The following is a 17,748-nucleotide window of genomic DNA, read 5'->3' as shown; positions in this document are numbered from 1 at the left end:
CCAAATGTACTTGCTGTCCTAGACAGAAACCTACGTAAATCCTCAGGGAAATAAACCAAAGCTCAAGTATCAGCTCCAGCACTTTTAAAATATCAATATGAAATTCTTTCAGAGCGAACCTAAAAACTACTACTTCTGAATTTGAAGTTTACAACCTGCTGAGTCTGCCTCCTCGGCCCTGATACACATACTATAGGCTGCCCTTAGCAGCTCCTCCTCGTTTTCTGTTTTCCTTGAGAATATTACAAATGCCTTTGGAAAGAATTCTCTGCCAGCCCTCTTTCCCAGCTACCAGATGAATTTCATCTGCTGTTTGTCATTGAAATGGCTTGAGGAGAAAAAAAAATTATAAAGAAGCAGAATTATAACCATTCTAATTTGGCCCATCACATGTTACTCATAAGCAGAGAATTCCAGTTCTCCCCACATCTTCCAGCCACCTCAGAGCAGGGCTAAAAGACAAAGCCGTATGGTTGATTTGACGAGAATTATTTCAATTTTATAGGGAAAAAGTGAAATCTTCTCAAAATGACCTTTAAAAGGAAAGCGTCATGATTAAAAAACTGTGATGTGTAACTGTGCTTCCTGAAACCACCTTTTCTAGAACTAAGGTCTAACATGGTTGTTTATGCTCCATATAGTTCCCCTAATGCACAAGGAGTCTGGCCATGAGTCTGGATGGTCCTCAGTACCTTCTACAGGAGTCTACTTCGAAAGATGATGGGATGGTGAAACTTGTTCATGTACACAAGATGCCCAAAGAAGGACTGAAATTCTTTCAGTGAAAAAGGAGGGTCAGTCTTTTTCTCTTTATTCCTTCAACTAGCATCTCATTCTCAGCATTACTCTCCATTTTGAATTAGCATAAGCACTGGGGTGCAGCCCAGACAACGGAAAGAGTTGTTCAGGGTACCAGAGCAAACAGTCCTTCGAAATTCCCTTTGCAGAAACCAGAAACAGAGCACTCTTTTATTAAAACAAATCCCTCTTCTCCATTTAGGAATAAGGAATCTAGAAGTCTGGCTAGGATGCACCCTTCAAATAACTCTTTACTGTTGTGAGATGAATAGCCAAAGATCCCCAACACAACAGTGATGAATAGACAGCATTAAAACAAACACCCGCAGGAATAGGCTCTAGATACCCATGTGATCTCAAACTGCTGACAACGAAGTTGAACCCATCTGCCACTTATTCCTCTGCTCTACCTGTGATATTTTTTTCCCTCATTTACAGATAAGTATAAATGAGCAGGGAAAACTAACATTGCTAAGAAAAAAATTAAGCATAATGATTTATTATGGCAAAGAAGCTGTCAAAGAAACATGCACAAAATTACTCCAGCTTATTCTACTTCGAGAAGGAATATCTCTGATGTGCACAGCAAATGCTGCTGACCAGAAACATATCATAAATAAAAGAAAGACACATAAGCAGATTCCAATTTCAAGTTTCATGAGTTTAAACCCACACTTTACCTGTAGGATTGCACTGATTGAGTCCAAAATTTAGCTCTCAGAATGAAAAAAATACAGCCACATGATCCTACATTTCAGCTAACAACAACAAAAGTCATGACACAGAGCCCTTACTTCCAGCTCTGTCACTGATTTATTGTGCAACTTGCAAGAAATCACTCTGCAGCCCTGTGCTGAATCTGCTTCAGCTGTAAAGTGGAGACACAGCTATTTTTTTCCCTGGGGATCAGCCTTCTGATCCAACTAACCACATGAGCACTGATATCAGCCCAAAGGAGAGAATGAGATCCTTCCTTCTGGAGTGACACAGGCTTAGCTCAGCTCAGGGCAATTGTGAAACTACACCCCAAGGGTTTGTGAAGAAGACTAGATACTTTTTATTATTACATCAACTTCTGACCTACTGGGAGTGTACAAAGGCAGGACGTTCTTCTTTTTACAGTCTAAAAGCATACTTAGACTAAGAGTAACCTGATACTCCCTAGCCTTAAAAATTGTAAAAGCTAAATGTAAAGAACCAGAATGTCACAGTAAAACATTCCCCAATATTAATTCTTTCTTCTACACACAACTCTTCCCATTCAGATGGAGTGGAAGCAAGTTTCATAGTCTCTAACTTCAGATCTGTATTACAGTCCATAACTCTGGCTGGATGGGCAAAAGCCTGAAATTTTCCTGTGTGGAACAGATGCATTGACAAGGTCGTCCAGATATTGCCAGTAGACAACATAAGGCTTTCGAACAACAAAAAACTGTACTTCACAATGTCTGTGGGAATGAATTTGGTCCTTGATATTAAGCAGTCCAGTGTTTAGACTGTTTCTTTTGGCACTGTCTCCCACAGCATTATCATCTGGAAATCGAGTTAGTAAGTGACAGACAAACAGTCTGTAAGTGGGCTGAAAATAAGTGGGCTCAATCTCTTTCTCCTGGGAGGTTTTCAAATTTCTGCTTAAAAAAGGCATCGTGGGCCTGATCTAGTGTTAGCATCTTCCCACTGTGAGCAAGATGTCTGATTACATGACCTGCAGAGGTCCCTTCCCACCACTCTGTGATTTCTCAGTACAGAAGCAGCTGAAGCATCAGAAGTCTCTCTACACTGCCCATTTGACTAAGACATAACAGAAAAGTGGAGGTCTTAGGTAGGGTTTACAAGGGCACTTTACACTCTTTCCAGTGCCCAATTCCAATACCATACCCTGGACTTTAAACTTACCTAAAATACACAATATCTGTTAAATGCCCTACAAAATAATCAGTGAAATTACTCCTAAGGACAAAACAACTCAAACTGCTATGTGTCAAAAAAATCAGCAGCAATTCGTGAGAGGCTTCAAACTAGAACCCCAGGGTTCAGGGGTTAGGAGCTAGCAAGATTTCTGCAGCAGAATGAAGGACTCTCATATTTCCCTTCAGATATGCAAAACTGGAATTTAGAGGTAATGGAGGGGCTGGAATGTATGGAGCTTACAGCTGGCAATGGTACAGTTGAGAGCTTCTGGGTAAGGATTAAGGCACAAACAAATAATGTGGGTGTCATCATGGGAGTCTACTATAGACCTCCCAGCCAGGACGATGATGTCAACAAATTATTCTTTGAGGAACTAAGAGACACTTCTAAGTCAGCTGCCCTTGTCCTTATGGGGGACTTTAACTTGCCAGATGTTAACCAGGAATACCACATAGCTGGCCCAAACAGGTCCAGAAGACTCCTAAAAAACACCTGGATGATAATGGACGATAACTTCATGGTATAGGTATTAAGGGAGCCGACTGGGAAAGATACCCTCCTTGACTTGTTCCTTGTTAACAGAGAGGGTCTCATGAATGAAGTGGTAATTGGTGGCCATCCTGGCCACAGCAACCACAAAGGAATGAAGTTTAAAATCTCTGTTGACAAGAGAAAAAGTGCCAGCAAAACTTCAATCCTGAACAGGAGGAGTGCAGACTTCAGGCTGCTCAGGGAACTACTTACTAAGGTTCCCTGAGAAAATGCTTTTGAAGGTGCTGGGGTCCGTCAGCGCTAGTCAATTTTTAAGCATCACCTCCCAAAAGCATAGGAGCAGGCAATTCCAAAATGTTGGAATTCAAGCAGAAGGCTGCCTTGGCTGAGCAGCAATCTCCTTTGGAGCTAAAGCAAAAAAACAAAGATGTATGCCAAATGGAAGCAACATCAGGTGATGTGGGAAGAATAGAGAGATGATGCCTACCACTGCAGGGAGAGAACTTGTGTGGCCAAAATTCAATTGCAGTTGAAGCTGTCAGAAATATGGGGGGCAATAAAACAGTTTTTTGAAATATGTTAATAGCAAGAGGCAGCGTAGAAATAACACCAGATCGTTACAGGATGAGGATGGTCACCTCACAAGCAGGGACAGAGACAAAGCAGAGGTGTTTAACACATTCTTTGCTTCTGTCTTCAACGTAGATGATGGACCAAGGAGGTCTCAGTGCCTTGAGCTGGAGAGCCATGACTGTGAGAATGATCAACTCCCAGAGGACGCAAAACACACGCAGGATCTGCTCCAGCTGGATCCCTGTATGTCTAAGGGGCCAGATGGCATGCATCCTAGAACACTCAAAGAGCTGCTGATGTCATTGCAAGACCTCTCTCAATGATTTTTGAATGGTCTTGGGAATCTGGAGAGGTCCCAAGTGACTGGAAGCTGGTGAACATTGTCCCAGTTTTCAAGAAGGGCAAGAAGGATGACCCTGGAAATTACAAGCCTGTCATTCTCACTTCAGTGCCTGGTAAAATTATGGAGAACATTATTCTGGGATTTACTGAAAAACACCTGAAGGATAACAAAGTCATTGGTCACAGTCAGCACGGCTTCATGAGGGGAAGTCCTGCTTGTCAAATTTAATTTCCTTTTATGACAAGGTAACACACCTAGTGTTAGGAAGCACCTAGGAAGCCAGTTGATGTAATCTTTTTGGATTTCAGTAAAGCTTTTGATACTGGCTCTCACTGTATCCTTCTGGACAAAACGTCCAGCACATAGCTTGATAAACACACCATGTGGTGGGTGAGCAGTTGGTTCACAGGCTGAGCACAGAGAGTAATAGTGAATGGGGGAACATCAGACTGATGACCTGTCACTAGTGGGGTTCCACAGGGCTCCATTCCTGAGCTCTTCAACATCTTCATAAATGACTTGGACACAGCACTGGAAGGGACACTGAGCAAATTTGCAGATGACACAAAACTGGGAGGAGCTGTTGACACCCTTGAAGGCAGGGAGGCCCTGCAGCGAGATCTCAACAAATCAGAGGACTGAGCAGTCATCAACCATATGAAGTTCAACAAGGGAAAAGTGCTGGATTCTGCACCTGGGACAGGGCAACCCTGGACATACGTGCAGACTGGGGAACAGCCCCACAGAAGGGGACCTGGGGGTCCTGGTCAACAGCAAGTTGAATCTGAGTCATTGTGCCCTGGCAGCCAGGAGGGCCAACCGTGTCCTGAGGGTCATCAGGCAAAGCATCGCCAGCCAGTTGAGGGAGGGGATTGTCCTGCTCTGCTCTGCACTGGAGTGGTCTCACCTTGAATATTGTGTGCAGTTTTGGGTGCCACAATATAAGAAAGATATTAAGCTCTTAGAGAGTGTCCAAAGTAGGGCAACGAAGATGGTGAAGGTTCTGGAGGAGAAGCCATATGAGGAGATGCTGAGGGCACTTTGGCTTGTTCAGCCTGGAGGAGATTGAGGGGAGACCTCATCACAGGCTACAACTTCCTTGTGAGGGGAAGCGAAGGGGCAGGCACTGATCTCTTCTCTGTGGTGACCAGTGACAGAACTCGACGGAATGGCCTGAAGTTGTGTCAGGGGAGGTTTAGGTTGGATATTAAGAAAATATTCTTCAACCAGAGGGTGGTTGGGCACTGGAACAGGCTCCCCAGGGAAGTGGTCACAGCACCAAGTTTGACAGAGTTCAAGCATCTGGACAATACTCCCAGGCACATGGTGTGATTCTTGGTCTCTGCAGGGCCAGTAGTTGGACCCTGATGATCCTCGCAGGTCTTTTCCCACTCAGGATATTCTATGATTCTATGGAATTACTAAATGACTGACCATAATGATTATAACATAGAAAATCCTGTTACTGTTTTCTCAAGAACTCAATAGCATATTGATTTGTAAAAGCACATTTTATAGTGAGGACAGTTCCACTGTTCTCAGGCCAGTGCTTTAAGACTCCTTTCACGCTCTATTAAAGGCTTAAGATCTTAATTAAAGGGCATCTTTCAGGCTTCACAGATGATCTGGGCAAACACATTCTTAAGATATAGTCAGTTACTGCAATATTTATGAAACACAATTTCACAAGATCAACATTATATAGCTGAGGACTAGAAATGCAGAGCTTTCGCTAACAGAATTCTGCTACATTAAACAAACAAACAAACAACTAAAATAAGTCAGATACAGAAAACCATTCATAAAAATGATTGCTTGATTTACCAGATCCTCCCTAAAGGGATCTGTAGTCCCTTTGATCAGACACTTCAAGTGCTTCTTTATAAAGGAACAAAAGAAGAGTTGTGTCTATTTGTATAGTTGATTTGATGTACTTTAAATAAAAAAGCTCAATTTAGTTCGATCAAATGAAGGCAACCATCTGTAAAAGAACTTTAGCACATTACAGTCAGCAGACAGACTACATGCCAGTAAAACCTAGAATCTGTTTCTAGAAATGAACTTATTGCTTTCATCCCCCTCCCTATTTTTCACAGTAGGCTCTGGTATTCTAAAAGTCAAAATCTCTTACTTGTCTTCAAATGATTGATATCCTACTAAATCTCTCAATAAATTGTTGCAGTGGTTAGCTACCTTCATCCTCTCATGTCCAAGGTCAAGGCAACTAAAATGAATTATATCATATTATAAGACCATGTTTCAGGATTTTTTGATCCATAATCCTTACTCAAAAGGGGAAAAAAAGCATAATAAAATTTATCCAGTTTCTTCTATGAGCTTTACTCATGTTCAGGGATTAACTGCAAATACATAGATGCCTGAAATCCTCTATTGTATGACTATCATAATTTTCAGTTTGAAAACATTTAGAGGAATAAAGGATCTACTTCTTTTGACCTAACTGACCCGTGTTATAGCAGTGCATGACCTGAAGCTATCAGAGCCAACAGTACTTGTGTGACCTGACAGTAAAATCAAGAACTAATTATAGTTACAGACCACTGTTGCCAGTAGAGATATATTTTAACACTGTCTGAAATATAGCAATTGAAGAATGGGTAATATTAGCTCATGAAACTAAATGTCTCTTGCTAAAAATTTAACATAGCGATAGGTATTATTTATTCAGGGAAAATCTGTTTTGATCTTAATAATGTGCTAATATTTCACAAAAAACCCAACACAGAGCAGTACATGAAATAGATATCCTCAGGTCCTGTTCTGCTACTCCTTGCTTTATCTAAACAATCCTGAATGGTGCATGGTTGCCAATTGCCAAAACAGGCAAAAGATAGTGTAATAACACACATTTTGTAAGTATTCCCTAGTATCTGTTTCCCTCCTTTTAAACTATTATCTATGGTCTTTGGTTCATCCACTCCCCAAATTTCTTCCCAGTGCCATGCCAGATCCCCATATCACCACTCAGAACGCTCTCCCTTTCTGTAGCATTTCTTCCATACAAACATTTGATAGGCCAGAATATTTTTCAAAGTTCCTGATACTGCTATAAAAATACTCCTACAAAAGGAGTAACTATATAAATGACCATTTATATACTGTTGTATCTAGGATAGGTTTTTTTATGCTTTTCACTGCAAATTAATTATGTCCAAGCTGTGTATTAGAACTGTTTCTGTTTCATTGCATGATCTCTTCAATCTTAATACTGCAAAGACTCAAGCACAAGCTTGAAATAGATTTAGAAATACATGGTCACAGAAATACATGAGAACAAGAAGTTGGAAAGGACAAGCTTTAGACCCTCAAAAATCACAAAAAATAATGTTATGTGATCTTTTTATTAAGATGATCATATTACGGACCAAAATTTAATCTTACAATGCATGAGGAAGAGTTGGTGGTTCCACTCTGGATCATGAGAGAGATGGTACATTGTGTTTTTTAGATATGGATCCCACAACATACAGTTTAAGGAAAAAGTAGACAAGATGCCTCTGAATCATTGTATTATCTCTTTCACTTGTCATGAACTGCTCCCAGAGAAGAAAGTGTCATGAGTGTAGTAGCTCATCACAAAATGGCACAAAACTGTCCTCACTGGAACTCAAACAACTCTGAAATGCTGCCCACGTTACAAGAGAAGTGTGCTTTGCACTTCAGCTTCAGTCTTGCACTTCAATCTTGCATACTTCACAACTTAGTTTTCTCTCAGTTCTTACATCTGGTCTTATGCAGCTGCAGCTCTTTTCCTAGGTATGATATGGCCAGACTGGGGATAAGAAGCTCATCCAGCAATTTGTCACCACAGAATTATGCTCCAACTCCAATGACAGGTGGACCACAGAGTGTAGCAGTATCAATTAGCAGAGTACATAACCTAAGTAAGGCAGGCTGTTCCTGTTCCAGTATAGAAAGAGCAATGAGACGTGCACAAAGCCACACTTCCCCTTAAACAATGGCTTTTCTTCCTCATAGCTCATCCAGGAAAAGCAGAGCTATCACGGATAGCCAGTGAGATTGAGAAGTGGGTAGAAGATACATAGCTATGGTCAGAAAGCACATGTGCCACTGACAGGAATGGAAGACTGCATTTTTCTCAACATTTTGAGCAACTTATATTATATACTGTTAACTTCTCTGTCCTTTACACCTGAGAATTTGGAGTCTGTAGCCCAGACAACTTAGTGAAGTGTTTTATTGTCAGGGCATTTGAAACTGCAATTTCACAGAAAAAATGGAACTTTTACTTTGCTTTTGGTTGCAAATTCAAAGCTCTAAAATACACCCCAAAAAGGTACTGGTGAGAAGGACCAGACAGAAGAAAGGGGAAGAGATTAAAGCTGTTTCAACCACAAACTAAAATTTTTGATAAAATTAAATTTCCTTTTGATAATGATTTGGATTTATTTGACATTATTGTAATATGACATGATCTAATAGAAGTTCAAACATGTGGAACGTAGTTGCATCATTTTAAGAAAAAAAGTGAAGTACTTTTAAGCATAAAAGGAAACCAAGACATGCAGTGATTGAGGTTTTAAGTAGAAGTAAGTAATCAAAGACAAAGGCAATACTGCCCTGCAATTTAAAGACACTGCTGGAATCAACTACACTTCTGGGCAGATAGGGGAGGGAAGGGAGAAGCATCCTCTCTTGCATCACATCACATGGTAGATACAACACATCAACTGTGCTATAAGAAGATGCTACAGTTTTAACTGTTCTTCCAGCTATAAAAGCTACACCACTGTACTGTAAAACTGTTAATAAAAAAGAAAAATTTAGACTGTAAAAATCAAATGAACAGGTCAGGTCATGTCAGAAGGCTGGATGCCAGCAGCATTTTTTGGAAAGACTTTTCACAAAGGAGCAGGAGAGCCAGTGTTAGTTCGTCTGCTCTATCACTTCATTAAAATCCCATTACCCACCACATGATATGGATGAGATCCCATTCCCCAGTGGAGAATTGAAAGAGAGAGAGTTTGAAAATATGGCAGAAGAGAAAGGGTTTTTTTAAAAAATGAGAGGATCCAAAGAACTACAGAATATTCTGAAGCTTAAGGGAAAGTATGGCCTCACAAATCAATACCTTAGAAGTCCATGACAACCGCTGATGAAAATTCTAAATAAACACAAAATGTTTGTGTGTATGTGTGTGTGTTCTGTTTAATACTCTTTCATTTGCTTCTCTCAGTTTTGAAATCTTAGGTATGATGGGATCAGAGTTAATGGAATAAATAATAGCATTGCTATTCTTGACTGAACCAAGAATTATTTTCCTTGCTACAGAAGCAAATAGTTCAAAGAAGCAAAAGTCATGAGGGTTTCTTTTTTTAAACCACAGCTTTAGCAAACAACCCTGTGCATGATACATAAACAAGCCTTTGGATTTTAAGTACACACAATTACAATATAGTAAGTCCTGTTAATTTCTTGTAAAATTGCCCATAAGGAATATAAACCAATTATCTTTAACACAAAATTACTTTGGTATTGCATTATTGTTACCAAAACAGAGAAGTAGAAGAATGGCATTTTTATTTTTCTGGCCAATCTCCTAGGACATCCCATAAAAGGAAAAAAAAATAAGGGAAAAAAAAAAGAAAAAGAAGAATAAATACAGAAATATGGTTCTTACCCTGAAGAGCGGCAGTCTGGTTTATTTCTTTCTGAGCGATCTGTGAAAAAGGAGGCATAATATCAGCACAGAAGTTGGATGTTCTTTAGCAATACTAGTACAGAAGTCTTATAAGAACTGTAAAACCATATGACTAGCAAAACCAAAAGCTGATTCTGTTATAAAACTGTTTTTCCACACTGGACTAGTCTGCCTAAGACCAAGTAAAATTACTGCAAGTTTAATGCTTGGTAAAATTCCTCCACTCAAAACACCGTGTATTTAATGTTTTGTATTAATGATTTGGATGCCTCCCCTCCCTTTAGCTGAAATGAATAGGGCTTTAGTTTAGGGTAAAAATAAGGGAGAGGAAAGAGGAAAAAACGAAAAACCACAGATTACTCAGCGCAAAAAAATCATTCCATGAATCACAGCTGGCAGAGTTCCCTGACAGGATGGGAGAAAAATCAGCAGTTGGTTGCAGCAACATCTGCAAATACAGTGAATCCAGTGCAGCCCCACCATTAACTCTTCAACTTCTGGGGGTTCCAGATAACGAATCTTTCTGTGTTTTTAGAAAGGGTTTTGTTTATCCTGTATTTCAAGAAGCTTAATTGCACAAATAAAAAGCTTCAATAGGCAAAGAAAGTATAAAATACTTCTCCTAAGAGTTAAGATTATCATAAAAGCATAACAAAATAACCAGTGTTGTGATATTAGAATTCACATATTATCTGTTATATTTTAAGTCCAGAATATCTCTTACTGCATGACTTTTCAACTACCTAAAAGAACTGAGATTGCTGTCCGCCTAAAATACATATATTATACATATAAAATACATATATTCCAAAATTAGAGGGGGGTTTAAACTTTTATTATAGAGAGATCCACTATGTAAGTAGAAGGAAATTCTTACAGCTACATACAACCTCCACTGACCATGGCAATTTTGCTTCTAAATCAATCTGTGTGTATTTTTAAACAGAAAGCTATTTTTCATGTGCTAGTAAACGCTTCACTGAAAAGCCTGTCTATACAGAAGAGTGTCTTCCCAAAAAAATTTTCACCCTCACGTATTTTATTTTAAATCTTAAAGGTCTATATTTGAAATAAAATTTGTTCTCTCGATAGCACACGTTTGTTTGTGCATTATTTCATGTATAAAAGAAATATTTTCCTCTCCAAGCTTTAAGTGCTCATTTGATTTGTTTTCATGAAAGTGGTAAAAAATTATTGCATGCCAACAGTGCTAATGCTTCTTCCATCCATAGGTGCTCCTATTGAGCCATCATAGCCACACAGTGTATAACTCATTTTGTTTTCTGACCCACAGCAATTCCATTGAATTACAGCATGTGCAACTCTGGTAGCTAGAAACACCATGGTACAGCTCTGGTATAGCTCAAACCAGAGTTGTGCCAACAGTTGTTCAAACACACACAGAAAGGCCTTTTCCATCCTTACCACGTAACCCCTTACCTGGGAGTACTGAAAAAAATGAGACAGGACTTACTACTGAAACGTGCTTGCCATGTGTTGCTTGTTATCAGTGTTCCCTGCTCTGTGAGCAGCCACAATCTAACAGTATTCAGACAAAGCCTTCCCACTTCTAAAAAGATCGTGTGAATAAATCAGTGGGAAGGAAGCAACAGGGTCAGTGCACAGGTAAGCACAGCTCCTGGGAGCTTTCCCCCCAGACCTTGTCCAGTCGGCAGATCCACCACTGCTGCAACCTGCTTATTCAGGAAACCAATGCAATTCCCTTTTCCCTTTTGTTTTCATTCCTGTTTCAACATCTCAATATTACATTTGTTTTTACACATTTTATTTACTGCTAAGCTTAGTCAGAGCACACCACCCACACACACATTTGGTCGTATTGAAAAGAACAAATTGTATACCTACAAGCAAACAGCACTTAGAAATAAAACCTGCACCTGTTTAAGGTTATTGTGAACTGAATCTTTTAAATTTGTTTTAATATCAAGTGTAAGAAGAGACTCAAAGAGCTGAATCTTTCAATTAGGTGCTTGGAGTCAATTAGGTGGTGGAGTCACCGTCCCTGGAGGTGTTTTAGGAAAGACTGGATGCGGCACTAAGTGCGTCGGACTAGTTGACATGGTGGTGTTTGGTCAGAGGTTGGACTTGATGATCTCAGAGGTCTTTTCCAACCTAATTGATTCTGTGATTCTGTAAATGTTGCAATTCTAGATGCTGTTTTGGCATTAGGTACAAGTGCCGAGTAATGACACACACCTCCAGAATCTCTCGAATATGAAAGCCTAGAAGAAACAGGCAAATCTTTTTTTTTCTTTTAATACATAGACACATATATGTTACACTTAAACACACACACATGTGCAGATTTTATCTCTCCATTCTGTAGGCAAATTCTTGGCTTGGAAAAGTTGAGTCTCAAAAGTGCTCACCCACAGCTGATTCTCTTTTCTCTATACATGTTACTTCAACAACTGAGAAATCTTTTCTAATCTAACAGAAATAATCACTAAGATCGCATAGTTGCAAAGATCTGAAAATTAAATCCTGAACTACAGATTTTCCTCTATATCAAAGACATAAATTGTTATAAAACATTATGGGACATGATGTCTTTCTAGCAGAATACAGTATATCCTTCAATTCTAAACTCTGGAAGCCAAACCCGCATGTTAGATTAGAGCAAACACTGGATGTTGCTGGACTAGCATGCACAATGAACAAACAGGACAGTCAGACACCAGATAGTATTCTCTATCCTTCTGTTGCTAAAAGCAATAGAATTCCTTACTGTGTATGTAGTTGTAGTAAAATAGGCTAGGAATTCCTAGCAGCTAGTACTCACAAGCTACAGAACTGGATTGTAAAATTCTAAGTTTTGGTTAATGAAGTTTCTTCTATCTGCCCTCCAATCCACAATTTGCATAGCCAGACACCTGAATTCTCTCAATCCATAAGACCTGACCATGCTCCACCCTCCCGCAGACCATACTTAAAGATTTTCTCCTCTTCATATTAACATCTACTGTTTACAAAACCTTTGCTGCCCTTATGCAAATACAGCCATTGCAGGAGAAATATATTATCCTTGTTCAGCAGCAGGAAAAATTGTAAGAAGTCAAGGAGCTAGCAGGTGGAACAGATGAGATGGAAGAAGTCAGAGACTCCTGGCTGAGGTTGGGAAGACTGTTGCCAAGTTCTAAGCACTGCAGAAGAATCAAAAATAACATCAGGGCACAAAGATCTGCTATTCATACCACAGTTGTTTGGCAAATCTAGAGTTTATTTAAAAAATCGTGCTGCATGTGTTTCATCAACAGCATGGACACCTTATGCCTTTTTTCAGCATTCAAAGGTTGAGCAGCAGACAGAAATGCCATGTTTCAGTTGCTTTTAGAAAGGTTCAGGTTTCTTTGACTGGTGATTCTCTTACCCTTCAAGCATGGGAAAAGTATCCTCTTTTGTTGTTTGCTTTTAATACCATAGAACAGCTTTTCTTCTCAAGGAAAACATAAACATAACCATCAGGAGAAAAAACAACTGAATCAACATTATTTCAGTTGCTCCATAAAGTGGGAACAACTGAAGTTTTTGCCAAAAAGACCACCAATGCAGAAAATGATATCTCCTAAGGCAATAACTCTTGTGTCTGGAAGACAAGCACAGAAAAGGAAAAAGGCAACTCACACGAAACAGTCATTGTTTTTCTCTGTTTATTTTGCAAGCTTCTTCAAAGTATCTTGTTGCTAAGAGTGACTTCAACTGAAAAGTGTGCTCTCACTAGAAAAAAATTTAATTATAAACATAAAATGCTGTTGAAAAACGAGTGGAAAGTTAACACACATTTTGCCGCATCAAAACTGCAAAGCTACTGGGAAACCTTCAATGCAATTACCTACCCAGGTTGGTAACTTCCTGCTCTTAGTCCCATTCCACAGCCCAACCTTTTTTTAAAAGCTGAATTGCATGAAGGGAGCAAAGGGGGGTACATACCATTTCCATTTCTGGGAAATATTGTATTTTCCAGCTTAATTATGGCTCTTGAATTGAGCAGTCACCAGAGGAGGCAGAACACTGTAACACTCTTCAGGAAGACATATAGTTAGAACAGCTGTCTCCATCTCCACAGTTTTTAGCCCCTGATGGTACAGCAGTGGTTTCACAATGAAATGCTGTACATGCTGTAGCATGAGATGCTACTGTAACAATGGCAAACCTCTAGATAAACCAAGTAACAGGAATTGTGGGCTCTTAAGCAGCGATGGCAACACTAAAATGCACAGAGCACTTGTATTCTCAGATTAGGCAAATGTTGCAAGAGGCTACACAACCTGCCCTAATCTGAATGCATCAATTCCCAAGGAGCTTTGAAAACTTCCAGGCCTTAACAAACCCAGATGCTAAGACTGATGCAGCAGCCTTACAACACATCATGCAGACATGTGATGGCTCCGACCACTGTTTCAGTAACATGCACCTAGACCCAGGTGATCACAGCTAAACAGTGCAACAGTCCCCGCCATGCACCTGCATTAGATCAAGAGCCCCGAATTTCTATTTCAAATTATCAACATAGATAGGGTCTTCACTCAAACTCAATGCACATTTTCTGGGTAAAAGATCCTGCATTCGTGCAGGGCTTTCAATGCTCTTTGATTTATTTGCACTGAGACAAGCAGAAACTTTCACTGATACTGTCACCTTTTTGTCTTCTGTCCTGTTAAGGCACATTGTGGCTCACAGCAACTCTTCCTTCTTTTCAGCACTCTCAAGTAAGGAGTCAGAACAGTGCAAATTGATTCCACTGTATAGAATCTGCTATAAATTTTGTTCCATTTTATTAGCAACAGCTATACAACAAAACGCATAAAACTGAACATTTGTTTATGTATTTTAGTATTTTAACAGTAGAGTCCCTTATTGGTTGTTTAATAGGTAGAAAGCCAAGGAGAGATTAATGAGAGGCCTGGAAGAAACTTTTTAAATTTAGTTTATGTACAGTTTTCCCTTTACTACAAAAGGCCACAAAACCAGGACACACTCAAAGTTTATAACTGCAAACATAGATAGTTTTTATACTTCCTTTGAATTCTACAGTATGCTGTTGAATTCCAGAGCAGTACATTGCAGGGGAAAAAACTTTATAATTCCCCCCTATGAAACGATACAAGTCTGTCAGTTTTAATGCTAAACAGTAACTGAGTCTGCAAGCACAAAACATTCCTGTAGTTTTTCATACTTGGAGTAATGCTTTTTTCTGCCCCCTCTAAAGTATGGTTGAAGGCAGACCCCAACACATACCTGAGAACACACTGAACCTCTGCATTAGAGTATTTAACTTTGAAACCTACTGACCACCGTAAAGCATACAATTATCCAAAGACTATATTCTTTTACTTGCTAAAGAGATTAAATATAAATTATGATCACCTGTAAAGCCTTTTGTGCACTTGTACAACATATAAGTGAAAAAAGGAATTTACTGGACAGCAGAGGTCACATTTGCCAGTGCTACATTTACTGTTGATTTGTTTTTGTGACTGAATTTCTACACCCTCATTCTTGCTCCCACATTACTCCTGCATTGCAACAGCAAAAGTGTGCCTGCATCAGTGTGAACCTGTGTGCCAGTGTAAGAAGGGGCTGATGCAGAAACAAAAGAGAAAGGAAACAGACTGTGTGAGGTCTCACCACTTCTCAAAAAAGTTCATGCTGTAAGAACCTAGACCAAACTGGCAACCAGGTTTGTTCTCAAGCCATAGATGACAAAGTATACAAGCAATCAAATACACCCAGTATATACATGTTATCACACTTGTGCCTTTTACCACAGTTGTTTAAGAAGGAAATTCAGGATACAGTTGTTTCTAAAGCTCTTTTTTCAAGAAATTAGTAACCCCTGAAAGTAAAAATCCCCACATCTTCATGAAAGATCTCCCAGTTGATCAGTGCAATGTAATTCTTAAATTATGTACGGTGGGTACAAGCAGACATGGGTATTTGCACATCACCAAAATCACAGCAGAAGCTACTCTGGACAAGCCCTGCTACTTAATTTTTTTGATACTTTCATGAGGAAAATACTAATTGACTCAACTTTTTGATAGACAAAAAATTTATAACCACTAACTACGTTCTTCTCTATGCATTCCAGAAATATCAGATCTACATTTCTAAAAAATATTTCTCTGTTGTTGCTAGCATCGCCAGTAAAAGGAAATTATCTTTCAAGAGCACTGTACTCTTTCTCTTCCCAAGTCAGACATTTAGCATAATTCTGCATATTCCTCAGCTAGACCACAGAGTTCAGTCTTACAGTTAGACATGTGTGAATAAGCTTGTGCTTCTGACACTGTATTAACAGACCATCTTATAAACATTCATACACTACATGCAAGACCCAAATTTATTCAATTACTTTGCTCTTCAGGGGTTTGCTCTGCTTGAGGACCAGCACATCCAGCTGCAAAAGAGCCTCCAGCTTTGAACACCTGTGTGTAGGTACACTTCCCTGTCACAACATCCCCCTTAGCACACAAATTAGGGTCACCTTCCATGCTAGGAGACTGAAGATGTCCACAGAGAAATATTGCTATGGAATGATTAAGATAATAATGATAAAAGGCTTTCTAAAAATAACAAAAAGAATAATTTTCTTTACGTTCTCCATAGGGCATTTGTTTTGGATTCTTTTTCTGTTGAACAACAGTTTCCTAAATATGTGCACTCCTGGCCACAGGGAGGATAATTTGAGGCTATGAGTGTAGGGGCTATAATTTCCACCATTTAAACAATTTCCTTGATTATACAGTACAAAACTAGGTGTTGTGGAAAGACCCTTCGTTGTACACGATTCAGATAATCACACACCCTACCTTGTTACTTTCAAAAGACACACTTTGCATCTATTATGCTCTATAGTAAGAACATTTATTCTTGGATGTAAAACACTGAAAATGTCACCCTTCCCTTCTGCCTTGCCAACCCAACAATCCTGTCCCATATTCTGAGTTGGAAGGGACCCACAAGGATCGAGTCCAGCTTTTAAGTGAATGGTCCATACAGGGATTGAACCCACAACCTTGGCATTGCTAGCACATGCTCTGAGATAATCCAGATTAAAAATTTTCTGAATTTGCTAATCTGAAACAATATGTTTTTCCTCTTGAGATGGCAAACCTCAACAATGAAAGTTTCCAGTATAATCTTATGCACTAAGCATTTAGAAGTTAAGTCATATTCAATGTGAGTGACACATGGATTCACAATAGCAATTAGATTGAATAGCAATTCAGAAGATAGTCCCATTTCGATATCATGGGAAACTAATTCAGCTTTAAAACAACCAAGAAAATTCCTTTTTTTTTTCTTTTTTTCTTATTTTATCCCGTGAAGGCACTGACAGAATAAAGGTGATATTGCTTCCAATTTAGAAATCAGACATTATAGTGAGTGTAAGTGCGTGCATAGGTCTGCACTTTGGAGAAGTGTTGTTTCATCCCCCCAGAAGTCTGGAGACTGGGGGGATGAAACAACATAGAGAGAAAGAAAATTACATATTAAAATAAAGGATTGTAAAACACTCAACCATAAAAAACCCAACAACTCTAAAAAAAGAAGAAATGTACCAGGTAAATAACAGTATTTACTTCTCTTAAGATACCACCAAAATACTCAGTACCTTTTTCTCAGAATATTTTGTAGTCCTTTGTCACTATTTATGGTAAAAGAATCCCCAAATTGTTTACCCAGTTCACATAAAGGCACCTAATGAGAACAGTCTTAAACCTCAATGATTTTTTTACAAGTACTAATTTTCTAGGGAAGTGCATTTGAAATTAGCCTATTAACAAAATATTCTTCCTCCATGACATTGGTAATTCTGCTCAACAGAAAAATTCTGAGAAACTGAATGTAACAATTGCTTCTCACATGCATTGCATGCATACCATAAAATGGATTACTCCCAAAATGGTCTCCTGCACTTTAA

General features: G+C 39.1%; 1 protein-coding gene across 3 annotated transcripts in view; it reads right to left on the bottom strand.

The window, feature by feature from the left end:
• SH3D19 (SH3 domain containing 19) overlaps nucleotides 1-17,748 on the bottom strand; it is an 87,095-nt gene that overhangs the window by 57,683 nt on the left and 11,664 nt on the right. For all 3 annotated transcript variants that reach the window (XM_051790581.1, XM_051790579.1, XM_051790580.1), the window contains exon 2: nucleotides 9,780-9,819. Coding sequence is in view for 2 of the 3 variants with exons in the window: in XM_051790579.1 (XP_051646539.1) it covers nucleotides 9,780-9,819 (40 nt within the window). In the remaining variant the exon portion in view is untranslated. The remainder of the gene's footprint in view (nucleotides 1-9,779; nucleotides 9,820-17,748) is intronic.

Source organism: Manacus candei, unplaced genomic scaffold, assembly GCF_025592945.1.
Source record: "Manacus candei isolate 608988 ecotype Guabito, Panama unplaced genomic scaffold, ASM2559294v1 h1tg000028l, whole genome shotgun sequence".
In the NCBI taxonomy this organism is placed as follows: domain Eukaryota; kingdom Metazoa; phylum Chordata; class Aves; order Passeriformes; family Pipridae; genus Manacus; species Manacus candei.
Note: the sequence above shows the minus strand (reverse complement) of the source record. Positions and strands in the feature narration are given on the sequence as shown.